Below are 27,104 nucleotides of genomic sequence, written 5' to 3' on the forward strand. Positions count from 1 at the left end.
CCGAGGACGCGGCTCTCCCCCTAGCCATGCTCGGTGCCTGGTGTTTCTGCTCCGTGCTTTCTTGGCCATGGAGAAGGAGCTCTCCTGCCTGCTTCTGTGTGATATGTTTGATATTGGGTTGTTTAATTAGGAACCAACTAAATGTCAAACATATGCTTATAGCAGCGGGCAATTTGGCATCGCACTCTTTCCTGCCGCCACCTCTGGGGTCCTGGGGCTCCTGTCTTTTTTTTACTGAACCTTTTCTCTCCAGCACCCCTTTGGAGAACAACCTCCACGGATTTCAGTCTTAAGCTGGAGGGCTATGTGAGAATAGGAGAGAGCTGGCATTTGAGTAGCAAACCTTCCTGTATATTTCCCTTGTACGGAAAGGGATGTATCTCTGATCTCCTCTGACCTTGTAGTTTTCTCCTCAGTCGATGTCCCCCTCTCCACCTTATTATCCACTGCTCCCTGACCCTGGGACCTCTCGTTCCCTAGTCCCACAGTAGGGGGCTTTGGTGTCTCTGCTTTCCTTCAAGAGTGAGCTCCAGGGAGCATTTGAGATCTTGCTTCTCAGCACTTGTCATCAGTTTTGCCTCCAATAAACTCATAAAAAAAAAAAAAAAAGGAGAGAGAATGAGCTCTAGTTTCGCCCTCTGCCCTGCCGGGTGTCCCAATTTCCCCACTGCTGGGGCTTCGTATTAACACTACCCGTCTATCCCTGACAGAATGGCCAATCAGAGCCATTTATATTCTCCCCTGATAGCTCTGGTCACCTTGAACAGTGCCCCCCTCTCCCCAGCCTACTCTCAGATTGTATGGTGCCGGTGTCCTGGGATCAATTGCCACCTGTTGGTTACAAGGCTGTAAGTAGAAGAATGCGCATGGCCTGGAGCTAAACTGGGGAGCAGAGCTGGTAAAGGTGATTAGGATGAGGAGTTGGGGGTTGGGGTGAGGGGTCAGGATGGAGACTATGAAGGGAGCAGAGGGCGAAGAGGACAAGAGTAGAGAGCAGTAGAGACCCTGGTGGGTGTGGGCATCAAAGGTCTATTTCAAGATCACTGTGGGGAAACGGGGCACAATCCCATCTGGATTACTGTGACTCTGCCTTGACTCTGCCCCGCACCCCACTTGAAGCTCTGGGCTGGCCTTCCAGATCCCAACCCTGTCCTTTTACTCCATCCCCTCTTAAGAGGGAGGAATGATGTGTCCTTGCCCATTAGAGACTCTCAAAATAGCTCAGTAATTTGATCTGGGGATCTGGGGGAATTGTCAAGGATCACCAGTGACCTCCCCTCTTCACTGTTGCGCAAGCTCCCTGAATACCAGGAATCAAAAGGTAAAACTCAACCAGTGGCATGTGCTCAGCATCCAACACAGCCCAGGTGAGAGTGAGGCAACCGCTGAAGAGCAGCTAGGACCCTCAGGGTGAACGCCCCTTCTAGAATCGCCCAAGTACCCTTTTCTGTTTCTGTGCCCTCCCTGCCCCTCTCCCTGCTCTTTTAAAACATCCATGGAGCTGCCCGGTTTAAAGTTTCAGGGTCATGGAGAGCCTCTCCCCTCCCCCACTTTCCATTGTCTAAAATCAGCCTCAGCTGTTCCCACATGTTTTCTTTGCTGGTGATGTCAGTCCATCAAAGTGTCTCACCCTGTGTCCCCCCCAGGAGAACAATGATGGGGTGGAGGCAGCCGGAAGGGCCATATGAGGAACAAGAGGTGGGACCCTGAGCAGAGATAAAGGCTCAAGTCTGGGGGACTCCTAGTCACTCCCCAGCAGCCCCTCCTTTCTCACTGACCCTAGTCTCCAGTTCTCCAGCGTTCACAGGTGAGCTCACCAGCGGCCACTGCTCGCGATGGAGGCCATCAAGAAAAAGATGCAGATGCTGAAGCTGGACAAGGAGAATGCTCTGGACCGGGCAGAGCAAGCTGAAGCCGAGCAGAAGCAGGCGGAGGAAAGAAGTAAACAGGTGGGCCCTGGCACCGGTGCCTCTCACCTGGGGGAGCAAGACTGGGCAATGAAAGTTTTCATGGGAAAAGGCAGTGACCACTGGTGCCAGCTCCTTCTTTGGGTGGGAGGGACGCATCTTCTGCGCCAGCCTTACTGGATAGGCAGAGGACAGCTAGGGTACCTGTCTCAGACTGTCTGTGTGATCTCGGGAAAGTCAGCGGCCCCTTCTGAGCCACAGTGCATCTCCTTGATATAAGTGGGAGTAGATCACGTTTTGCAAGAACTCCTGATTTCTAGAGGAAGAGACGGGGACCTGGCATGCAGCATCTCTTTTCCTTTAAATGCAGTCCTAGGCATCTACACCCTAAGATATTTACCGTCCCAGGGTCTTAGATGAAAACCCAGCAGGTCCTGGTCATATGAGGATCAGAGACCACAGGGTCACAGGCCAAAGCCATGGCATAACTCCTGGAGCAGCTGGCTGGAAGTGACGAGAGAAAGTGTGTCTTTCTGGGGTTGGTAAGATAGAGGCTCGGCTCAGGGGTCCGTCAGGGCTCGAGAGCCCAGGGTCTGAGCCTGCACTGTCGTGTATGCATGTCTTGTGTGTCACTCTTGGGATTCCTATAGCTGGAAGATGAGCTGGCAGCCATGCAGAAGAAGCTGAAAGGGACAGAAGATGAGCTGGACAAGTATTCTGAAGCTTTGAAGGATGCCCAGGAGAAGCTGGAGCTGGCAGAGAAGAAGGCAGCTGATGTGAGTATTAGGGAGATGGGGTGGTGGGCCTCATCAACATACATGAGAGCCTCACGTTACTATGACTGAATTCCACACACACTTGGACCCACACACACTTGTGGATTCACGGAACACAAACACAGGTACCCACATACATTTCTGCATAGAACCACATGCTGGCGTACCCTTGTCATGGCATATACTTTCTTTCTTAAAGACATGTAGAAGTCTCGTTCTTGTCTTACCCCCAGCCATTTCGGTATCTTTCCCAGGACCTGGACAAAGGGGAGAGACTCAGGCCAGACTGCTATCACTGATCCCACCTCCTCCCCATGCTACATTCTTAGCTTTTGTGTCCAAGGCTTGGCACGTAGATATGTGTATTAATAGGGAAACTGTCATCTCTCCCCTGCCCAGCTAAGCCAGCTCAGATTTCATAATGGGACAGAGGAGGTCACGTTGACCCTGGCCCTATATGGGCTCATTTATCTGGACCAATGTGGACATCTGCCCTGATGTCATGGAGATACCATAGAAGCATTGCCCATGGGGCAGCATAGAGGACCTATAGACGATGATAGACTGTGACAGAAATAAGGAGGACTCTTAGATGTTGGGTCGTCTCAGAGGGCAAGGGTACCACCAACCACACCTTACTGTGTGACCGTGGCTAAATTACTCAGCTTCTCTAGGGCCAGATTTTTCCATTTGAAAATGAAATAAGTTCTCTTTCCCACCTTATTTTATCCCATAATCACCTACTTTCCTTCACCTTCAACCCTGACGGTTCCCACAAAGATAAATGAGAGATGACATAGGAAAGACTTTTGGAAGAAAAGTACCATGGGAATGAACCTCAACTGCCACAACACAGTGCCCTGCTGTTGATGGGAACAGCCGATCCTCAGCACTGAGCTAATGGGAAAATAGGGGCATGTGCTTTTCAAAATCGCCTTTGGCTTTGGAAAACAACTAGAGAGACAGAGGGCCATTCACAAATGTCTTCGGATCCTCACATTCAGCCTCTCTGCTCTTAGGTTTCTGATCTCTTTGGCTTTCTACCACTTTCGGTGGCCCGCGGAAGTGGTAAGTGCTGTTAAATGGACCGTGCCAGACAAGAGGTCAGGGACACAAAGCAGATCATATGCATCATATATAGCATAGTCATAGTTTCCAGAAGTTTAGGCCACTGCAAATTATTAATTCTCCCTTCTTGGAAAACTGCAAAAAAAACACAGGTTCCCCATAGGGCTTTGGGCTAGTGCCTGATAGCCTGCTGGAGTTGCCTAGCTTAGGTTCCATGTATAGATGGCTAGCTCTCTTTGGTTCTAATCATCAGGCTTGGAGATAGCTTCTGCTAACTGGCGCAATGTCGGGTTAATAACAGTTTTGTGAGATGCTGGGTAACAACTCTGGGAAAGTCCTTAGGCTGAAACAGCCAGTATGTGTGGGCTTGAGGAGGTGTTTCCTTCCAGGAACAATGAAGAGAACAAACAAGTCTAACCCGAGATTTTGGGAGAGAGAGTGACATAGACATAGAGGCTCAAGACAATACATAAATATCACCGGAAAGGTACAGGAATTTCCGGGGCATGAATTCCTGTCTATCCTAAGCTGTTTTACACACATACACACACATACACTCACACGTCATCCTCCACCTAGACCTACTCAGTATATTCATTTATATATAGCATATCTCAAGTGAATATATACCAGGGGGTACCCAAAAAATGTATACAAGTGTACATTTGTACACTTGGTCAACATTGTATACACCTTGTATACAATGTATACACCTTGGTCAACATTGCTCAAGCAGCAGTTCACCTGTAATCAGCAGTGTCTGGACGCTGATGAGAACCACTTTGAGCACCTCTTGTAACTGCAGAAGTCAAATGTGACTTGTATTCATCTTTTGTTATCGGTATATGTTGAGTATTACATTTTCAATAGTTTTTTCTTTTTTTTAAATTGGGAAACAGTGTGTTTTTCCAGGACCCATCAGCTCCAAGTCAAGTAGTTGTTTCAATCTAGTTGTGGAGGGCGCAGCTCAGTGGCCCACACGGGGATCGAACCGGCAACAGTGGTGTTATGAGCACTGCGCTTTAACCAACTGAGCTAACTGGTCACCCCAGTTTTTTCCTTTCTTAAAATGTGTATACATTCTTTTTGGCACCCTCTGTGTGAGTGTGTGTGTGTGTGTGTGTGTGTGTGTGCATTCACCTGAAATAAACTCATATTTATATAGGAATCCACCAAAAACCATTTAAATATGTAAAGCATGAGTTTAAAAACAAAACAAAACATTCAACTTCTCTCACCTTTATTAGCTTTCCCAACAAGTAAGTGCCCTCAGAGATATGAACAGTTAGAAACAGGAGAGGAAGGTTGAGGGCAGGAGGTAAAAATCTGTTAGGCCTGGTGGAAGAAGGAAGAAAGGTTTCTGATCTCAAAGCAGGGGGTCAGCACACTACCACCTGTGGGGAAAGTCCTGTCACAGCCTGGATTTGTAGAGCTTTATTGGAACACTGCCATCTCATTCATTAACATAGTGTCTGCTTCTTCCCTACAAGGGAATAATCCCCACACCCTGTGGCCCCCTGCAACGCCAGAAATATTTATTATCTGGACGTTCCAGAAAAAAGTGCTGACTCCTGCCTTAAAAGGTCACAAAGGAAAGTGAGGTGTTTACTGGGATTGGGAAAATCGCTGAATAGGAGGAGGCAACAAGGTTTAAAGTAGAGAGGAAAGGTCAAAGTCATCAGCAACATAATATATGTATCTTTAGGGGGAGGGTGTCACAGCTCAGTTGTGCCCTTGAGATGAATCAACGAGTAAACAGAGTATATTATTTTGATGTAGATTTAAGGGGAAGAGCGAGGGGAGTCAATAACCGCATGTTTACACAGGGAGTTCTGATTATGAGAAACCTTACTGGAAAGTGTAGGATTTGCTAGGACTGCCTGAACAAAAAAAGGTCAAGGTTATGGCAAGGTTAGTCCAAACTTTGTTTTTTTCCTCCCCGAGTTTGTCGAAGATCCTGTTTTTTTTTTAATTGTGGAAAAATATGCATAACATAAAATTGCCCGTTTTAATTATTTTAAAGTGTACAGTGCAGTGGCAGTAAAATCATTAGCACTGTTGTGCAACCGTGTGTAAGGTCCTTTCAATACGAGATGAAATCAGAAGCTGATTAGGGTAAAAAAAGGGGAAAGAGGAATGCAATGGTTAGGACAGAGTCATTGCACCTTTTTAAAGTAGGGGGATGGGGAGAGGAGGGACCGGAACAGATATATATACACCTGCCAATTTGTTGTATTGTTGGTCACCGGGAAAATAATAGCACTGGGCCCCATTCCGCCCACCCTTGGTGCTTTCAAGCCATCAGGAGTCAATCCACCCGATTCCCTGGATCAAGAGAAGATTATCTGTTCCAATCTACTAGCCTCAGGGATGAAGTGGTGCTCTCAACACCGGTTCGGGTTGTCTAAGATGTGGTCGGCTTCGTCACCAGGGCAAAGGGAGGTACAATAGTGCCCCCTGCTGGCCAGCACCCAGAATGACAGTCTCATTTCTGCTTCCACAGACTTTCTGACCAGCCTCCTGTTCTCCAACGAGCGCTGGACACATTTTTAGGCCACCAGGGTCGAGTTTACTGAGGCTCAGAATCTGCTGTTCCTTCCCACTTAGGTTCATAACTGATGCCAAATGCAATGAGAACGTTGCCAGCCAGCCCGTCTCTTCCACCCCCATACTTCCGTTCATTGACTCTGAGGAGATGGGAGGGAACCTACCTGAGCGGGCTTTGAAAGGAGGTTGCAGAGAGTGGGGCTCTTTTGAAGATGAGTCTAGGCTTTTCTTAGCAGCACCCGGTTTTGGAGCCTGTGTGGGATGGGTGGAAGCAGAGCCTTGTAGGATATTTCTGTTCCAGAGGATGCAGGGTGCCCCTGCGGGTGGGTGGTGGTCACTGGGGGAGTGAAGGGCCAACGGGCGGGAGTGTAAGGACAGCACACTAGTGGCCAACCAGGACGGGCAGCCTGCGGAGCTAGACCACCACGCGCCTTCCGGTTGCCATAGCAGCCCTCCCTCTTCCCAACCCCGCCCCCCTTTACTGACCCAAGAGAAACTGGGAAAGCGGTCGCCTAAGGCGACTGGGAGGCACCGCCCCTCGCTCCCCGCCGCGGGGCTCCCTCCAGTGGCCGGCCTTCCCGCCTGCCTGGCGGTGGGAGGGCGCGGTGACGGTGACGTCACTTCCTGGCGAGTGGGTGAGTTCCGGTATTTCAGGGCGCAGCAGGCGGAAGTAGGTGAGGAGCGGCTGCAACGCCGAGCGGAGGAGGCAGGAAGCCGAGCGCGAGCAGCAGCTGGGTGGGCACCATGGCCGGGATCACCACCATCGAGGCGGTGAAGCGCAAGATCCAGGTTCTGCAGCAGCAGGCCGATGATGCAGAGGAGCGGGCCGAGCGCCTCCAGCGGGAAGTGGAGGGAGAAAGGCGGGCTCGAGAGCAGGTACGGGGAGGGCGAGGCGCGCGAGAGAGGGGCTGGCGCCAGGAGCAGCGGGGACCCGGAGCCGGGTCCCTTTATTTGCGGCGGAGCACAGCCCGCGGGGGGCCGGTGGACTCGGAGGTGAAGTTGGAGCCCCGAGGATGGGTGGGGCTTGGCCTCAGTTGGACCTCCAGCGGGCGAGGGGCAACTGAATGCTCGGGCGAGCCGGCTTGACCTCCGAAGGAGTTGAGCCTCACGGGGCCTGGGGAGTGGTTTTCCTCCTCCTCTTCCAGCTCATTCATTCAGTCCCACGGAGCCGGGCGCGGCCGGGGGGAGGGGCTCAGCGGCCTCTCCCTCCCCCACTTCGCTGTGAAGAGGGGGGGACTTTGGTTTCGTTTGAGGTTTCCGGCCTAAGGGTTAAGAGTAGGTGGGTGCTTCTCTGGCCTGGGAGGTACGGGGCCGAACAAACTGTGAATGGGTGGGGCTTAGGGGTGGGTACCGCCGGAAAGCCCCCGGCTTGGCCTGCTGGCAGCTTTTCCGCTCCCTCCCTCCTGCTCAGGAAATGAGGCAGCAGTCGGCCGAGAGGAAGCGCGGTGCCCTCCCTGGAGGGGTTGAGGCCACAGCACCGCCTCCCATCCTCCAGCCTGGGGCCCTTTCCTCTTATGGGGAGCACTTGCAGCTGCTAATCCCCACTCTCTCAGTCGACGTGAAGCGAAAGGGGAGATGGTACTTCCATTCCCTTCGTTAGTGCAGATGTAAGAGCCAAGAAAAATGTCTGGCCCTACCCATGAGGACATGGATTGCAGGAGCTTCTGCCACACTCAGGGCTTTATTGCTGAAGTGTGATTGATCAGTGCAAGCTGAGCCGGTTAAGGACACTTCTTCCAAGCAGAGCTGATAAGGGAGTGTATGTGGCAGAGAATCGGATGGAGTGCCAATTTCTGTCAGGGTTCCTGATTGAGCAGGCGCATTGTGGTTGATGGAGACAGAACGCGTTTTCAGGGGGCTCCAGTCATTTTATTCTGCTATCCCAATTATCCACCAGTGTCTTTTTTTAAGTTCCATAAATATTTGTCCAATGGAAAGTTGGAACATAAAATGTTGATGGAATGAATGGTGATCCTTGAAACCACTTTCTGTTTAGTAGTGGTGGAGAGTCGGTTTAGTGAGCCATAAGATTTTCCAAGGTCTGGGGTGCAGTCTGGTGGGTGAAACTGATCTCCGGAGTTGAGGCTTTGGTTTTGGAGGCAGGAGGAGAAAGGAACTGCTACTAAAATGTGAAGACCTAATGAAAGAGCTCTTGTGGTTTATTGGTATTCTCTGTTGTTCTTTCCCTTGGTAAGTTTTTTTCCCTCCTTTTTGGCTGCTGCTCTGGGGAGTGGCTGAGAATGTTTTGGGAGGGGGAAGGCGATGAGGGCAGCTGCCCTTCTGGTTAGTCCTTCAAGATGGTTAGAATACTAATTTCTTTTTATAACTGAGCATGGACATGCTGGGAGCTTGCCCTTCCTCAGTCACCTTTTTCTCAGTGGACTTTTCCTCTGTTCATTATGCCCGTAACTTCTAATTGTCAATTCAAGTGAGATGGACTGGCTGGTGACTCTATGATTAGTGATCCTTTCTCGCCTCCTTTGTTCTGGAGACCAGATCCCCTTAACCGGGAAGAAAGAGAGGATGGCTGAAGGAACTCTGTGTGGAGCTGCAGAGTCTTAGGCTCAACATCTAAGCCTGGGCATCCTAGGAATAGTTCTAGGATGGACTGATGTCTTATGGGTCCGCCCTACTCCCAGGGTTTCATCTTTTTCCTTGCAGAAAAAACCTGGTTCCTTTTTTTCCACCCTTGGTGACTCTGGGATGATAGGCAGCAGAGGGAGCAGCTTCAGATGTTTCTTCAGCTACTCGCTCATTCAGAGCTTGTCGTCTTTGCTTAGTGAGCTGTGGTCTCCGTAAGGAAGTCCTCAGATGGGGAAGTAGGGTGATAGTTAAATATTGATGAAACCAGTATCTTCTGCTCCCCAGCTTGAGGAAGCTTAATATTTTGACTTTCTGCTCTAGTGAACTTTGAACCCCTCCCTAGGAGGAAAGGTGCTTGGGCCACCTGTCACCTTCTTAGGACATCAGGAGTGTGGGTTTTGCAGGCTCCACCCTCTGGTGCTCAGCACTCCCTGATGGTATCGCATGCTATTAGTGGGATTGTCAATTATTTTTTGTTATTGTTGTTGCTTTGTGTGAACATCCAACCCTGGTTGGGAAGCTGAATGAATCCAGAACTGAGACTGGAGTTGTTCTGGGAGCCATCTTTCTTTACTGTTTTGGCCTGGAAAATGACTTTTTATGAGGTAGCACCTTGTCAGTTGCACTTTCAATTTTGGCTCTCCTTTGCTTGTCTTGCTAAATTTAAACAGACAGCAACATACTATTTAAATGCAGTTTTTTTCCTTATCTTTTTTGTTTTCTATGTGACGGTGGTGGTCAAAATGTACATCACATAAAATTTACCATGTTAACCACTCGTAAGTGTATAGCTCACCTTAACGTCTGTGCTGTTACCTCTCTTCCCCTGGTATTTTCTGGTCTAAAGGAAGACTACTGAAGGAGGAGTGAGTGGGCTTCCAACCTATTCCCAGATTCCTTGTCTCTGGAGGGGGGTTAGAATGCCTGATTGTGTGGCTCTCCTGTATGTGGGGTCTGGAGGACTAAGCAACAGGCTTTACCACCTTTCTTTGGTTTAGATTTGCTTTCCTACTGATTACCTTTCTTTGCCTTCACACTAGAACACACCCCTCAGGGCGAGGCAAATAGCCCTTTGCTCCCAAGTGCCTAAGTGCCTACCCTAAACTCCACCTTTGTTTATTCTGGGGCTGATAGCGCTGCTTCCTTCCAGCTGGCCTCCCTCTTAGTGAAATTTAAAGTCCCCAAGGACACAGTATCTCGCAGGGTCGATACATTTGTGAACACAGTGAACTGGACAGTCCTTTACCCGCAGGGCTCGAGCCTAATTCCCATTACTCATTTCCTTTGGAGTTCATCTGTGGCTTTTGTCTAAAAAGAGAAACCCCAGGGTGGCAGAATGCCAGGTTTAGGCTAATCCCCTTCTGTCCTTGGCCCTGATCTGCCTCCCACTACCAGTACCCCATCAGTTTCTTGCCTTGAGGGGTGTGGTGGGCTTGGGGAACCTCCTCAGCGTGGAGGATGGTAGTATTTAAACGAAACGCATTTCAGCTGGCATTTCACAGCTGAGCCCATTGCCAGCCATCTTCTCAGGTGAGGGAATGGCCGCTGTTTCCCCTTCCTCCCCCTTGGGATCTTTGCTTCCTGGGCAGTGGAGACTCCTGTCATTACCTGATGGAAAGACCTCAGGGTATATCTCCATGCTGGGCAGAGGTGGGAGGGCAGAAAGATCCAACCCACATCTGGGCATGCTAAATCTAGGACGATTAGACTAGCTGGAAACTTAATGTTTCCCATCCTGGTTTGCAGAAGTTGGTCCCACTCAATCTCTTGGCACCACTGGTTCACGGGCCCTTTGTGTGTGGGTTCCGGGTAGAAGGAAAAGTCAGATGTCTTTCCTTATCCCTTTAACCTTCGGCATCAGATCTTGGTTCTGCAAAGCTTTTGTTTCATTGTAAGGAGAACTGATCCTCCGTGGGAGGAGAAAAAAAGAGAACAGAGACTGCCCCCCGACCCCGCAGGGTCCGGAGGCTGTTGCTGGGACTCCCGTCTTGGGTTCTGCTTTCGATACAGGCTTGTGTAATGTGTGCATGCTCTTGTGAGGGCACCAAGATGTGTTTTCTCCTCCTCCCTTTGCAGCCTTGCGAAGAATTCTATTGTAAATGCTGATTTGTGGGAGAAACCACCCGGCCAGCTCGTTGTCATGGAAACAGCACACCCCGCCCCCATAGCCTGTTATCTTCTACTCCATTTGGGTAACTTACTGGTGAGCTGGAAGGGGACTGAGATTTCATGAGCTTCCTCCAAATCTGGTTCCATTCTCCTTTCTTTTTTAAGTTCTAGGCATCTGAAGGGGAGGGTGAGACAAATCACACTGGCAGAGTTTCATAGTTCTTGTCTGACAGCCTGGCTTGTTCTTGTAATCTTGACTTTTTGAATTTGTGGGGTAAATTGTGTGTTGTTCTGGGGACATCTGTTTTCCTGGAAGAGACAGGACCAGACAATACTTGTCTTTGTGGTATTTTAAGTAGTATAGTTAGAGACACAAATGGTTTCTTAGCGATTTCAGCTTGTACGGACGTCTTGATTTTGTTTTCCTGTAGGCCAGTGGTTCTAGCACCCCACACACGTGCGCGCGCGTCGTCCCTTGAACCTCCCATGTTTGTATTTGGAAATTTCTGTGCCAAATAACCTGATTCTTATGGGCTACCCCCCTTCCCATAGGGGCTAGTGGCCCAGATTATTTCTATAGCTGCCCCCACCCCTGACTGCCAGGGGGAAATCAGGGTAATAGAATTCAGGCACAATCTGCACTGGAGAGGAGAGATCGTGTTTACCAAGCACTTGGATAAGCATCTGAACTGGGTAGCGTGCGGGCAGATTAAATTCTTCTATGGTGGCAGTCAGCGTCCTTGCTACCAGTGAAGGTGTGGGGAGGGCAAAAGGCTGTCAGAGGAGGGAGACTCTTCTACCAGTAGAATTCCTCCCCATGCCGCTGCTGCCTTGCTTGTTTCTTGTTCCATTGAGGCATGGGATTACTGGGACTCCAGCCTGTCTTGATTGTGGAGTGCAGGCCTGGGGTGTACCAGAGAGTGAGGCTAATGGGGGGACTCGAGGAACAGAAAGGAGTCGCAATTCAGAAATTCGGAGGCACGGTAGAGACATTCTCTTCTGCCTCCAGTTCTTTTTGTAGTGTCATCAAAGCAGGTGACTTTAGCCAGAAGAAGCTCCTTGTTGTCAGCTTTAAAAGCTCGGGGGGTGTGGGGAGCAGGTTGCAGCAATGGGGGTAGGTATCTCAGTGCGCCAGACTTTGGCTCTCTGGTTTTGAAGCTTCTTCTGGAAAACAGGCCCCTTGGCTGGTCATCTTCCTGGTATGTGAAGGTAGGGTCATCGGAGGGCTGATACCTTGAGTTAAGCAGCAAATTAATGGCTGATCCAAGATTGCCTCTTTAAGAAACCTTGCTTATTTATCATCCCACTTATGAGACACTTAGAAGAAGAAAGCAGCTGAAGAATGAGACACACCTGTAAGCCAGAGCCCAGGCAGGAGTCCTTCACTGGCCACCTTTTCTGACACTCATGTATTCAGGAATTTGAACTGAATCCAGAAAGGGGGTGGTACTGACACATTGGACTGGGCGAGGAACTGCGTTTTCAAACACTCTTCCTGTGGAACACACGGGACGTCGTTGATGGGAAAAGGGAGGAAATGCACGTATCACCCCGTCTGCTGGACTCTGGCTTCCGTCATGGTGGCCAGCCTCCCTCCATCTTACTGTCATGGTTGGTCCCTGCTCCTTTTCACTGGGCCTCTGCTTCCTTTTTCCATTCTTTCCCTCCGACACAGGCTGAGGCTGAGGTGGCGTCCTTGAACCGTCGAATCCAGCTGGTTGAAGAGGAGCTGGATCGCGCCCAGGAGCGCCTGGCCACCGCCCTGCAAAAGCTGGAGGAAGCTGAGAAGGCTGCCGATGAGAGCGAGAGGTGTGTCGAGGGGCCTGGTGCGGTGGGCATTCCAGGAGGAGTCCAGACTGGCTCTGACCCGACTTCCTCGCAGACCTGTTTTTCTCAGCAGTTACCTGTGTTACACAGTCCTCTTTCTTCTGTTCTGCATACTTTCTCCACTTGAAGGCAGACAGAGTAAGGGTCCTGGACCCTGTGACCCTTTGGTATTTGATGTTTCTCTGTAAATGGACCTTCTGACTCAACCTTAAATGGGGTCACCAGGAAGGCCTCCACTTCACAGATCATCATAAATTTGTGAGATTAGTCCCCCTAAAGCAGTGGTTCTCAGAGTGAGACCCCAGACCAGCAGCATCTGGGAACTTGGTCGAAATTCACGTTCTAAGCCCCTACCCCTGATCTAAGAATCAGAAACTCGGGAGGTGAGGCCCAGCAGTCAGTGTTTTTATAAGTTCTCTCGAGCCCGGCTGCGCTGTTAGAATCATGGGAGTGAGGAGTGGGGATCATCGGGGAGCTTAGAAACACCAGAATGCCAGGATCCCACCCCGGTTCAATTAGAATCCACTGCGAGAGGGGCCTGAGTGTTGACGTTTTTTGAAACTTCTCTGGTAATTTTAATGTGTGCCCAGGGTTGAGAACCACAGCCCTTGAAGCAAATCACAACTCGTCTTTGTTGAAAATAGTCAGCTGGCTCCGTGCCATGCGTGAGTTAAACTAGAACAAAGGTGTGCGGCGAATGTGCCTGGGATCAAACGGGGGCTTTTCAGAATTCCGAATGCCCGGCTGGCGAGCGGTAGCACAGTGACGAGTTCGTCCAGCTACGTGTGTGCTGACGGCGGCGTCGAAGCCGTGGGGAGGGAGGGAGAGAGGCTGCGGAATAGTGCATATGATTCCTTTAGGGTGGGGAGTGGGGGTGCGAGGGTTGGCATTTTATCTATAGACACCATTTCTGGAAGGATAGTGAAGTCCAAGATGATCTCTGATGAGCAGAGATAATGGGCTGGAAGTGGAGGGACTTATTTTTCCCTTTATTCCCTTAGACTGTAATACCCTTAAATATTTAGTTTCTTAATGGGTGTGTATTATTTTTATAAGAAAAAGTTGAAAACGAAACAGTTAAACGAAGGGGGGGTGCTGTGGGCATGCTTTTCGAGTGGCAAGCACAGAGGAATGGGCTTTTATAGGTGCGGTTCTGGGTCCCTTGGAGTGGAGCTGATGCCATGCTCCTCAAAGTGTCACTGCCACACGTGTCCTTCTTGTTTCTGCCAGAGGTATGAAGGTTATTGAAAACCGAGCCTTAAAAGATGAAGAAAAGATGGAACTGCAGGAAATCCAACTCAAAGAAGCCAAGCACATCGCAGAAGAGGCAGATAGGAAGTATGAGGAGGTGAGGCATGTTTCGTGTGTCCTCGCCAGTGACATCGGCCTCCTGAAAAGACCCGTGAGAGGGAAGTGGCCCCTTAGCTTTGCTCAGCTGTCGCTGGGTCTTCTCCCGTAGGTGGCTCGTAAGTTGGTGATTATCGAGGGGGACTTGGAACGCACAGAGGAGCGAGCTGAACTGGCAGAGTCGTGAGTATCTCGCTCCCCAAATCTTGCCGTAATTTCTGTCCCTTCCCCTTTGGCTTGGGCACTAATGCGAATGAGCTGGCATTGCTTCAACCTTGTTAAACAGGGCCCAGAGAGTGGGCATCCCCTGTAGTGATTTTTTCCGGCCCTGTGAATGACTTTGGGCTTTCTTACGCTCCTGACTGGTGGCAGATGCCAAATGAGGTGGTCTCGTATCTTGTAGGGAGGATTTTATAAGTTGAGGGGAAATACAGATGAATAAGAAATGGTGGACAGTGAAGTGGAAGGCCCTACCGGTTCCTCCACCCGGGGTCTGTTTGTCCTCAAGGCATTGGAGTGGCTGTACTGACTTAAGATCTGTCTCTGTTTTGACCCCTTTGCCAATCTCCTGGGGGAACTTAGGGCACGGGCAGGCGGGCACTGCTCCCCTGTTGGCACCTCTGGGCCTTGTCTAACAAAGTTAGTGCTGAGGCATATGGATTTGTGCTTGCCTTGTGTCCCCCTCTCCCAGACATGACATATCATGACCATGGTGGTGTTTTCTTCCCATTTTTTGAACCTTTTTTTTTTTTTCCGTTTTGCTGCTTGTTTCCTTGCTGTGTTCCCTTTTGACCTTCCCCCCCTCCCCGCACCCTGGCTTGTGCGGTCCCCGTGACTTTCACTAACAGCCGTTGCCGAGAGATGGATGAGCAGATCAGACTGATGGACCAGAACCTGAAGTGTCTGAGTGCTGCTGAAGAAAAGGTACTAACCGCCGAACCCACGGAGAGGTTGTGTGTGTGGCGTGGTTTGGTTTTTGTTCCGCAGCTGCCTCCCCTCCACTGGTGGATTTGAATGCTTTCTCATCTCTTCATGGAATGCTCCACTCTTTTCCACTTCTGGCATCTCTCATGTCTTCCTTCCTAGTTGCTTCCCTGCCTCTCCACAGGGTCTGTCCTTCCCCGGGGCAATTTGGGGGACCGTTGGGTTGGGCAGCCGTTCCCATCTCCACCCCAGGTAGCAGTTATGACTTGAGCTGGTGATTTTTCTCAAGTGTTTCCTTCGCTGGTATCCAGACATGGAGTCCCAGCCCCCAGGGTCCAGCTGCGGACGTGGTCCATGGCAGAGGGAGGGGGGTTGTCACACGCAGGTCACCCGGGACCTTCTCTCTTCCCCAATAATGCCTTCCAGCTCTCTTCTACATATAGGCTCAATTCACGTCTGTGTGTCTCTCTCCCGTTTGTTGTTTTTTTTTATTCTCCTCCTCTTCCCCTTTCCTGTCCTGCGTTATGTAAACTGTCCACAGTAAGTGTTCTGAACTGGAGGAGGAGCTGAAGAATGTCACCAACAACCTCAAGTCTCTTGAGGCTCAGGCGGAGAAGGTAGGGGCTGGCTTGTGACAGTGACAGGCTTTGGGGCCTGGCCCGGCCCTGCCCTTAATGACAGGCTGGAGAAACCCTGTCCTTCTAGAATCCTTGAGAAGTGGGCTCTTTCTGCCCTCTGTCTGCATCCTGGGGCGAATGCTCGTTCCTGTGCACTTTGATTGCTTTAGTTAAAGAGATTTCCCGGTCTCAGGTGCCTGGGGTTGTCTTGTCCTCAGGCCGATTTTGCCGTGCTGAACAATCCCGTGGGTCCCAACAGGTTTTCCAGCAGACAGATAGGGACAGCAGGTAGTTTCAGTTTGACACCTGCTTAGCACTCGAGACAGATGACTTGTGTTTATCTTCATGTGGGACTGTGTCAGCCATGCGGCTTTGGGGGTTCACTCCCCCTAAGCGTTCAGCAGGAGGAAGGAAAAAGGCCTCCCTGAGCTGGTCTAAATAAGATTAAAGCTGAGGTCCCTCTTTAAAATGAGGGTATCCTGGCTGTCAGGACACTAGTTTGTGGATTTTAAGGACCTGTGGTCCAGGAACAGGCCTTGCTGTTTCTCTTGGTCCTATCAGCACATTAAATAAACGCGAGAGGATATTCAGAGTAGGAGGAAACGCGGGGCAGGGGAGGTTCTGTCTGGGTGAGTAATTTCTACTCTGAAATGTTTATTCTGCTTCTCTTACAGTACTCTCAAAAAGAAGACAAATACGAGGAAGAGATAAAGATTCTTACTGATAAACTCAAGGAGGTGAGCTGAGGGGGTGATAGGGAAGGACCCGGACATTTAGAGGTACCTAGGCCTTAATGGAGGCTTCGACTGGCTGGCTTTGGTTCTGAAGGTGTAGAAGCGGAAGGTGGGGGAAATAATGGTTCTTGTCTTGTTTGTCTTGTTCGTCTCTGATGCCAACTGGTTTCCTGTGTCCCGCAGGCAGAGACCCGGGCGGAGTTTGCCGAGAGGTCGGTAGCCAAGCTGGAAAAGACCATCGATGATTTGGAAGGTATGGGGCCTGGGAGAGGGATGACGGTACAGAAACAGAGAGGAAGACCGTGCCCACTGACCGTTGCCCTCTTTCCCTGGGCACGAAAGGGAGTCGGTAGTGACCTGGCATGCGTCCTGTGCCCTGTCCTCTGCCCCAAGCAGCTGAAGTGGGTCCAAACCTAGAATTGGATTTTTACGTTTTAATCTTTTCCTTTAGTAAGACTTGACCTCAATTCTGGAATTTGCCTCCTTCCCTTGGGGGGAGGTCACTGGTCATGGCTGTACTGACTTCCACTTGAGGAGTCTTAAATCTTTAGTCTGTGGGCTGAGATGGTAGTCACGCTTTCAGAAGGCAGCAAGCACACGTGTCACCCCATGGCTGTTTGGCAGTCCCATTCACCACTCAGATCGTGGGGGACCTCTCCAAGAGATGCCTCAGAGCTGACCAACCCCAGGGGCTTTCTAAATACTTCCCGTCCCCACAATTTGGCAGCTGCGTCCACCCTAACAAGGGAAATGTACTTTGCTCTGAGAACTCTGAAGTATGCTCCTTTGGTATACTCTGGGTAGCAGGATATTCGTACTTGGGGGAGTTTGGGGAGGCAGCCTGTAGGGCAGAGGGGCCAAGAGTACTGGTCACGCTTGGCAGCTAGTGAAGCTACTGAGTATTAATGTGTACTTTCTCCGTTTTCTAGTTTTGTTAAATTAAGCGTTAGCCACTGCTAGAAATTTGGTTAACGGGATGGCAGTGGTAGCCTCTTGAGTGCCTTTGGTACTAGGAATTTCCAGTCATGACTATGCCCAGGTCCTCAGCCCTTGTTGCAGTTGATTAGAGGTGTCAGGAAGCCCAGTGGTCCCAAGGGACAGTGGATCTGAAAATGGCCAATTACAGCTGCCAGGGCAGATGTGCTCCTCACTGTGGTGTTAGACCCACGGTCACACTTTCCCTGATTTCTAATGATTCCCTCTCTTCATCTGCCTTTGACACCTTTCACTCCGTCCCCTCGTTCTTCCCTGTGGTTCCTGTGCCCGTCCAGATGAGCTCTATGCCCAGAAACTGAAGTACAAGGCCATTAGCGAGGAGCTGGACCACGCCCTCAATGACATGACCTCTATGTAACTATCTGACAGCAGAGCGGGGCTGGAGCGTTGGCTGTGGGTGGGCGGGGCTTAGACTGCCTACTGTGCTTTGGTTGGACCCTGTGGACACTAGAATCGCCACCCTTCTCTTTAAAACGTTGGTGCTGGTTACTTATTGGCAAAAGCTGGAAAGGCCTTGAATCTTGGATCCATGGGAGAACCCTGATCTACATGTAATTTTTATTCCTGGTCCCTTCATTCCAACACTTCGGTTTTTCTATTTGTTTCTCAAATTTAGTCTTCTCAGAAGGGATACTGTGGAAGGCAGAATCATGTCGTACAGCGGAGCAAATAGGGCTCAGAGAATCAGTGTCTTGGGCCCTAATGTTCCATCACAAAACTCAGACCCCCTGGGTGTGTTTGATTTGTGCCCTGATGTTAAAGCTCAGGGCAAACACCCGTGATTGGAAATGCAAAATTCACCTAAGAATTCAATTTGATGCCCAAATTTCTGTCACAGACAAGCCAGGTAGTAAAAAGCACCAAAAAGAGTTGGAGTTGTGGCCTGTTTGCTGTGCATCCCTGATCCTAGTGCTAATCTGCCTCTTTGTGTCTTCCCCACTAACGCTGAAAAGCAGCCAGTGATCAGGCGGTCCGGCCTGGCGCTCTTTTACCGTTCCCGCCGCCGTCTCTTCCTTTTGCTCCTCTTCCTCTCCCAAGCTGCTGTGCAGATTGGTGCCGATCCTTCTCACCTAGGGTCTCCTTACTTTTTCATACAGATAACTTCCCAGCGTTTCCGCTCTGTCCTGGATCTGCCCCTTTCCTCGGGGACCCCAACGCCCCACATTCGCTCTGGATTCCATTGGGGTCAGCCTGGCTGGTTCCCAAAACATTAGGATGGGTGGGGGCCACAAAGCGACTTATGTATTCTCTTCCACCCTCACCCCAAATTAAAATGTTAAGCTGCTGGAAGCCTCATGCCGCCCGGCATTTGTGTCATTGACAAAGCTGCTGCTGTCCCCAAGAAGGAGCCTTGGGGGTGCGGTGTGGGGAACAGCTATCGTAGGCTCTCCCTCCTCTGACTTATATAATCAAAGCCACTTTTGTGTGTGTCTGTTTTTTCTTGACCTTTTAAACTTAGCTGCTCCGAGTCTCAGGGTGGTGGACTCGTAACAGCTCCTTAGAATGGGAGCGCCAGTCTTCCTCCGCCAGCTGAAGGCGAGCATCCGAGTCCTTTCCTTCCAGGTTCTTCCAGTCCTGCCTGGAATGCCCCCATCCTCTCTTCAGGTTCTCCTGGGACAGTAGGATTGAGAGACCGGTGAAGGACACATTCTCTACCCTCTTACCAGGGGTTCAAATGGGGCACCCTCAGAACACCCAATGGACCCGAGTATATTACCACTGAAACTGACTCGTGATAGCATCCCAAGTCACAGAAAAGCACATCATGGATAGAAGTTTCAACAGTTTCATGTTTTCTTCTTTGATACCTTTCTTACACATTTGAGGCTTACCATCACCTCCCTCCTAGTACGTGCTAGTGGAATATGAAGTGATAGATGCTTCTTGGAAAAACTAAAGCAAGCATGCCTATTGAAGTAACGTGCACGAGGTGGTAATGATTTAGTACACGCATTAATATGATAAATTTCTGCTAGTAAAACTGTTCCCGGTTTATATCATGGAATCAAATATCAGCGTTTTGGACACTCCTATTCCAGTTTATACAGCAGGGATGGTGTAGCTATCAGCCGTACTTATCTAAGTACTTCCGTTTCTCACCAGAGTATAGATTTAAACTTTGCTTTTCTTTTCAACTACAGGCAGGTAGAGAGGTTTTCCCTAATCTAAAACTTGAGGTCTCGCTGAATCCAGGTTTATTTCTGTCCATAACATTTCTTCCTGCCCCACAGCCTTTGAGATTAAGGTACAGATCCATTTACTCAGCTGACACATTTATTAGTATCTTCTAGGCGCACGGTGTTAAGGTAGGGACCGAGATAATCAAAGATGGGGCCTCCGTCCCTACCCTGAGGCTGATTGTAGGACAAAGAACATATATAAAAAGTTAAAGGTGACGTGTGATGAAGTGCCACAAATAAGTAAAGTGTTGTGGGCACTCGGAGTGGGGAGGGCGTTGCTTACGGTGGGGATGCTTAGCCAAGATCCACGGAAGGAGGCGCGTAATAGGTGCTTAATAAACATGCTGAAACTCGCCTCTTCGTTCTTTTGGGTTCCAAAAGATTGGATTTTTGACCAGCAGAGGTCGGTTGCAGTGTAGTGGATATTGAGCGTTTCGGTCAAAAAGAAGCAAAAGAATAGCGCCATAGATAGAGATGGGAAGGACACAGTAGCTGTAGAGGTAGATTTGGGGGAGCAGGGGACAGGCGTGGACTGAGAGCAGGCTGTGGAGCCTTTATTTTGTAGGTGATGGGGATGCCACTGGAGATTTAGAGCAAGGATACGTTCCGGGCAGGGTAGCACATGAGAAGAGTTCTCATATGGCAGCTGAGTCAAGAATCTATTGGAAGGGGAGCAGGTGATCACAGTGACCCATTAAGACGGTGATTCCCAAATTTCAGTCATTTACATACCACTTGGAGGCTTTTGCCATGTTCACATGCTGTCTCCATTACTGCTTTCTTCAAATTGATTCGTTTTCAAATTTGTTTTGCTCTTACTCTACACAACTGTAATTTGAAATCTGAGGTTTGAAGTGCGCTGAAGTTCACAAGTGCATACTGCTTGAAATCTCACCTCCCCCTGGGAGTGACTGGGCCGCACTTTGGGAAATACTGGGTTAGTTTATTGCAGTTTCCCCAGGAGTGATCATCTGAACTAGAGTAATGGTGGAAGAGAGATGGCACTGAAGATGGTATTTTGAAGCCGCCACCCCCCACACACATGTGAGGAGGACTGATTTGGAGCCCAGGACAAGGGTATTAAAAGCATTAGGGAGGTCATGTGGTCCTAGTTTGGGGAGACGGGAAGGTAGGGAAGAATATAGGTTTGAAAAACTGACAGGTATTCAGGTGTGAAACAATCCTGGGGCTAGAGCGGGAGGGGTTGGTGTGAGATTTGGGGAGCCATAGGGTAGCAGGCAGTTTAGGCCATGGAAGTGTATTAGAACCCTAAAAGACGATTTCAAGTGTATAAAGAATTAAGCAAAGACAAAAGTCTGTAGAGGAGGAACCCAAACGGAAATGGCTGGAGGGGCAGGAGAGTGAGTGGCTTGGAAACTAGATAAAGGGCAGGGCTGGATGGTTTCCAGTGGTTCTCAGCTTCCACAGGGTGCGAAGGAAGATGGGACATAGTCATTGATACGTTATTAATTTGAGGGTACATTTTGAGCATTAAGATCAAGGAGAGAAGGCATATTTCAAGGAGCTGAAGAGTGAATTGGTGGCAAGAAATAAAAGGCAAGAAGTATAACCTAGAGCGATCTGTCCAACAGACCTTGGGGCAGTGACGTCCAGTACAGTGGCCACTGGCCTCGTCTGGCTGGTGAGCACTCAAAATGTGGCTGGTGTTAGGGGCCGAAATTCCCGTGTTATTTACTTCTGGTTCATCCAAATTTTACAAGCCACGTGTGGCTAGCGGCTACTGCATTGGCTAGTACGGGCCTAGATGTTTCATTGTTTGGGTCGAGTTGACAAAGGCTTCTTAGAAAGAAGAGAGAATGGAGGAGAAAAGCGATAAACACTTCTGGTAGCCCCTGGCATGACTGGTGTGAGCAAGGGTAGAGAGCAGCAAGCCAGGGGAGCTGAGTGAAATTGGAAATAACCGTGCCATGTTAAGTCCACTCTTCCATTCAGTGCCTTATATACCCTTACACAAGCCATCCTCTGATGCTTGAGCCTGGACCAGCAATGGGGATGGGGTTGAGCATCACTGGTGGTCTGAGTAACGTGCTTGACCTCTTCACGTTTTCCCCTTGTCTTAATTTCTAAGAACCACAGACCGATGTGTCTATTTTTCACTTCCTCATTACTCTTGTTGGAGTGAAGAACAAAAGGTGGCTGGGCCCCAAGTTACCTGATGGGTGGAACTGACCTGATATTTCGGGCAGTCTTACCTTAGCCCCACCCAGTCTCTTTCTTTTACATGGGATTGGTTGGATACTCCCCAGCCTTAACATTGAGGGGAGGTAAATAAAGAAATAAAAAGCAAAATCTGTTTGTTCTCCCTAATTCTTTGAGGCCTTACAGCTGGTATAGTTCCCTTTACTCTGAGCCCCTCCCCTCTTTCCTGTAACAGAATTAAATTCACCTGATTCAGACCAATGACGTCTAAGCGATTGTTCCATGGGATTGTTCCCTAATTAATTAGGAGGCATGGCTAAAAGGAACATCAGACCAAATTGATTCTTTGGATTGCCTTTTTGTTTGTTTCAGTTTGCTGTTATCAGGGAACCAAGAGCTTTACTGAGCTGGTTTCTGATCCTGAATTTTTAGTCATTAGAGATAACAGACTTAGAAACTTAACCAAGTTCAAGGTGAGAACAACCACGTTTCTTTCTGACCTCATACCATTCTTAGGGAGCTGCATTCTGGGATTTATTCAGGCAATAAAATGCTCCCACTTTCTCTTTTTTTTTTTCTTCCCTAAATAGAACAAACCCCTCATTGATGAGGCTGTTTGGATGTATAAGATTCTGGTCACACCTTCTTTCCTGGACAGGAGTGAGAGTCCCACTAACTAACTTGGATATGGATGCCGCAGAGGCATCAGGCTGCACAGGGAATCTATATGTAATATGGCATCAGAACGTTTAAGAAATGCAACACAAATTTGAACCTCTGCTATTTGTCAGGTCCAATCCCAGGCCTCATGAATCTTACGGACTAGTCTAGTGTTTCTCAATGGTGGACTTTTGTTATGTGGTCCAGGGTAATTCTGGGGTGTACAAAACAATCCTACTTATTGCTGTCTCCTGCCTACTAAATATCTGTAGGGCCCTCTCGTTACTGTGACAATTAAAACCTGCCTCCACACATTTCCAAATTCCCCTCTGGGACGAGAGGAGGGGCAGTATCATTCAGATTGGGGACCATTGGCTTAAAGGGCAGTGCAATTTTAAAAGTTCACTCTAATTTTTTGCCCCTTAATCTTGAGTCGTCAGGAAAGTCATGACGTATTTTTCTATGTTCTTCAATGCAAAAATGCGTCATGACTTCCCTGACGACCCAATACAACTATTACGTGTGGCTTTTCTCTCCCAGGATATTTTTATACATGCCAGGGGTGCCAAAAAATGGATACACGTGACTTGTATTCATTCATCGTTTGTTATCGGTATATATTGAGTATTACAATTTTAATAGTTTTTTCCTTTGTTAAAATTTTTTGACACCCTCTGTGTATGCTTTGTTTTCAGTAGTATACATAAAGTGGCAAGTATTGAGGCCATACTGGCCCCAGCTTCCAGGTGGAACTGGGGGAAAACCTCAGCCCAGAAGGTGAGGTGCCTGAGCAGTGCCTACAGTCAGCCCACAGACGCAATTGATTTTAAGACAGAAAAGTATCATTTTCATATTGAGGTCGTGAGACCACTTTGAAACAGACTGTAAAACATAGGAAGAAACTTGCTTGTGAACTTCAGAGGCTGATACGAGGGGTAGACCGGGAAGGAGTTCAGCCTTCCTGTCTCCAAATTTCCATTACCCACGTGCTGGTCAGATGGATTTGGATTCTGCATACCCCCTCTATAAGGTGTGCTCCAAGTAGAAAATCCCAGACAAAGCCAAGGGAATTGAGCGTTTAACTACCAGTATCAGGAACGCTTTGATTATAAGAAACAGCCTAACAGTAGCTAAAATAAATAGGGGATTTATTTTTCTCACATAACAAAAAGTCTAGACTTGAGCAAGTGTGGCCTGATATAGCTGGACTTTCTGTGATTCTTTTGGCCTTTTCTCTTAAGGTTGAAATGTGTAGTTCTGATGCCATGTTCAAGGCAAGCAGGAAGGCTCAAGTTTTCCCAGAAGCCCCCAGCGGACTACCCTCTATATCTCATTGGCCAGAACTGGATCACATGATCACACTAGCTGCAAGGGAGGCTGGAAAAATAGAATAGGCTAGTCTTGATTGGCTTGTACTAATAATTCACCTCTGGAGCTGGGTACACTGTTGATTGTAACAGGGTTGGGGTTCTTCTAGAAAAGGGGAAGTTGGGTTTTGATAGAATAGGCCACTAGGATGGATCTATCCCAACACCTACAACAAGAAGCATTAGAAAGTGTAGGATTGAGTGCATGTAGGGATATTTGTCCCACTCAACCATTCATAATGCTGTATGGAATGCTTTTACAGAAAAACGTTCAACTGTTGTTCACTTTGATTCCTTTCAAACGCTGATTATTATAAATGTATTTCTTAAACGCCAACCCCTTTGCCCTGTTTCACTTGTCTCAGTTTCTCAGCCGAGGGGATAAGTGCTGTGAGGGAGTTGTTTTTTCTCCCTCAAAATGCCCTTCCAACTTGTCAGTCTGAGTTTTTTATTTTATTCCTCTGTTGGTCTTTCCATCACCTGACTGACTCTTACTGCCCTCTGTCTGAATCCTCCTAGCATCCATCCTGCCTTATAGATGCATGTTATGTGTATGCCAGCTAACTGAAAGTCTCAAAATTTTCGTCTGGTACTCTACTAACCTTCCCTTTTTCTCTTTCTCCTCCTTTCTCCTCTCCTCTTGTTTTCGCCTCCCTGTCGCTGCTGCAGAGCGTCTCTACAGCCAACTTGAGCGAAACCGCCTGCTTTCTAATGAACTGAAGCTAACGCTGCATGATCTGTGTGACTGATGGCAGGGAGCCCTGGTGCTCATTAAACCGAGCTTATTGCTCACACCACTGACCTGGACCCCAGCAAAGAGCTGATTGTCTTTTAAAAAGTGATTACGTTGCCCTAAGCAAATTGCTTTTTAATTGGGGCAGTTAGAATACTGATTTTCTAAGAGCGTTGTAAAGTGGGAGTAGTCAATGCTGCATTTCTATCCCTTTTCAAGAGATTTTGTGGGTGACGAAGGGAGGGGCATGAGGTTACAGTGAGAAAATCCGGGAGCGTTTTCTGTTTTTCACGTTTGTTTGCTGCTCTTATGCGCTGACTGTAGGATACGTTCCCTTGCATGGCTGTTTTCTAACAATAAAAGGACTGACCTGGCAAGATGATGTAACTGCTTATGTACAGGCCCAGTGATGGGCCCTTCTGACGGGGTGCGCAGAAGGGAAGGGGAGGAAAAGGTCTGTGTGCCATCACCTCCGAGATGAAGATTTGAGTATTTTCCCCACTTCCCCAGAGCAGTCAGGGGTTTGCTTGCTGGGCAGATTAGATTTCTCTTTGATGTTCAGCTGCTCATTCTCTTCCTGGCATTTTCCCTCTTGCTTCTTTTTCCTGGTTTTATGTTTAATGTAAGTAACTGTCACAGGCTAGTTTGGACAATAACTGCAAAAATCTGTTAAGGTTTTGCTTACATGTATGTGTTTGGTCGTATTCTTGGCTTTGTTTTTTTTAGAGACGCTTTGACTTACCTGTGGGGTTCGTAGATTTGTCCCACCAGTTCCTTTCCTCTACTTTTTGGGGTAAAGCTGGTAGCGCGTGAGGCTCCTCCTGTACTCCTTTCAAGTTGAGAGCTGATGTGTCTGCTGGTAGAAATACACCCATCCCTGTTCCCAGTAGTCAAACCCCAAGTAGGTGTTGTACCCTGGGCAAAGCCTAGAAGAGTGGATGGATGTCTGATGTTGAGGGCTGCCTCCTTCAGGCACTGAAAGCTGAAAGGCTTGGTTGGGTGAGGGAGGGAAAAGAAATGGCTGATAAGGCCCCCAGTTCCCTCCCCCAGAAGCCCAGCAGCACCTGCAACTTGAGGAAGCAGGCCTGAGGCCCTGCAAAACCGAGTGACGCAATAGCTCACTTCTGTGGCTGAGAAGGCAGCTTTCTGCAGTTCTCAGAGTGGGTAGACCTTGCAGCTTACTTCTGGGTTTTGTAATGTTTCTCCTTTACCCCCATTAGATAAACTGAAATGCACCAAAGAGGAACACCTCTGTACACAAAGGATGCTGGACCAGACTCTGCTTGACCTGAATGAGATGTAGAGCGCCCCAGTCCCGCCCTGCCGCTGCTCTTCCCTCTGACCCCCGACTCCGCCTGAGGCCAGCCTGCCCGAAGCTGACCTTTAAACTGAGGGCTGATCTTTAACTGGAAGGCCGCTTTCTCCTTTTGCTGCCTCCCACCCCAACCCCTGTGTCTTTTTCGCCAAACTGCCTCTGCCTCTCCCCAGAGAATCCGGTGGGGCTGGAGGCTGAGTACCTTTGGGAACAACATTTAAGGGAATGTGAGCACAATGCAAAGTGTCTTTAAAAGCATGTTGTGATGTACACGTTTTGTAATTACCTTTTTTGTTGTTGTTGACGTAGCCACCATTTGTAAAACATTCCAAATAATTCCACAGTTCTAAAGCATCAGTCTGATCCCTTTCTCACTTTTAGAAGGTAATTTTCCAACTTACTGCATGTTGTCCTCCATAGAGGAGGAAAGGAGGTATGGGCCTGCCTCATGGAGAGCCAAACAGAGCCCAGAGAAAGACTCCACTATGGGGAACCTCATTGCTTTGTACAGAGTACCAGCCAAACCAGAAAGGTGATGCTAGGAGCTAGCCAAAAACAAGTGATGTTCAGGTTTTCAGCTTTAAGGTATCTTTGGGCCATTTTATTTTTATTTTTTCATCAGAAGTGACCAAACAAAATGGTGAGACCTCTGCCTGGGACCAAATCCTTGTCCCATCTCTATCTCCACTTCCCAACAGCTCACAGAATGGATCATGTGCCCCTTACGTTGAAGGTGACCAGTTGTTCACTCTCCTGCCTCCTTGGAAGAAAGAAAAGAAAGCTATGTGTTTTTTTTGCCACTGATTTAGCCATATGAAACTCATCTCATTACCCTTTTCTGGGTCTGAAGCTGCTGTCTCTAAAAGTGCCATCTCATCGTGCTTTGTATCAGTTAGTGCTGGAGAAATCTTGAATAGCTTATGTACAAAACTGTTTTTAAATTTTATATTATTTTGAAACTTTGCTTCTTTGGGGTTGGAGCACACTGGCCACCCCCGTCTGGCTGTGAGAGCTTTGCATACAGTCTGGTCCGGCAGTGTGCTGATCTGTACAAGTTTCCCTACCCAGCACCCCGTTTTGGTGAGGTTTCCGTAAGGTCTGTTAGGTCCTGCAGCTTATTGGCTTAAAATGTACTCTCCTTTGGTGTGGTCTCCTTGGGGGCCGATTGGGAGAAAGAAAAACCAATAGTGTAACTGTTTTGATACTGAAAATTGACACATGTCTTTTTAAAATAAAGAACCAGTCCCTCCAACC

At 48.7% G+C, this 27,104-nt stretch overlaps 1 protein-coding gene across 20 annotated transcripts; it reads left to right on the forward strand.

Annotated features, from left to right (window-relative positions):
* Window positions 1-1,736: 1,736 nt before the first annotated feature.
* TPM3 (tropomyosin 3) lies at window positions 1,737-27,104 on the forward strand. 20 transcript variants are annotated; one of them, XM_019627373.1, is made up of 10 exons: window positions 1,737-1,949; window positions 2,558-2,683; window positions 12,666-12,799; window positions 14,048-14,165; window positions 14,277-14,347; window positions 15,630-15,705; window positions 16,380-16,442; window positions 16,623-16,692; window positions 17,711-17,789; window positions 24,472-25,747. In XM_019627373.1, exons 1-10 carry the CDS (start codon window positions 1,836-1,838, stop codon window positions 24,491-24,493), a joined length of 873 nt encoding a protein of 290 aa, XP_019482918.1. In that variant the 5' UTR covers window positions 1,737-1,835; the 3' UTR covers window positions 24,494-25,747. The 20 variants fall into 20 exon arrangements, with proteins under 20 accessions (XP_019482918.1, XP_019482925.1, XP_019482924.1 ...); XM_019627371.1 differs by lacking the exon at window positions 15,630-15,705 and adding an exon at window positions 15,013-15,088 and having other exon boundaries at window positions 1,746-1,949; XM_019627376.1 differs by lacking the exons at window positions 15,630-15,705; window positions 24,472-25,747 and adding exons at window positions 15,013-15,088; window positions 18,533-18,756 and having other exon boundaries at window positions 1,746-1,949.

Source organism: Hipposideros armiger, unplaced genomic scaffold, assembly GCF_001890085.2.
Source record: "Hipposideros armiger isolate ML-2016 unplaced genomic scaffold, ASM189008v1 scaffold_729, whole genome shotgun sequence".
Lineage (NCBI taxonomy): Eukaryota > Metazoa > Chordata > Mammalia > Chiroptera > Hipposideridae > Hipposideros > Hipposideros armiger.

What these genes read in the sequence shown, in the direction of transcription:
- TPM3 (XM_019627373.1), top strand. Translation starts at nt 1,836, where the DNA reads ATGGAGGCCATCAAGAAAAAGATGCAGATGCTGAAGCTGGACAAGGAG. An exon ending in CAGAGAAGAAGGCAGCTGAT is followed by an intron (nt 2,684 to 12,665) that starts GTGAGTATTAGG and finishes CCTCCGACACAG; the next exon opens with GCTGAGGCTGAGGTGGCGTC. An exon ending in CTCAATGACATGACCTCTAT is followed by an intron (nt 17,790 to 24,471) that starts GTAACTATCTGA and finishes TCGCTGCTGCAG; the next exon opens with AGCGTCTCTACAGCCAACTT.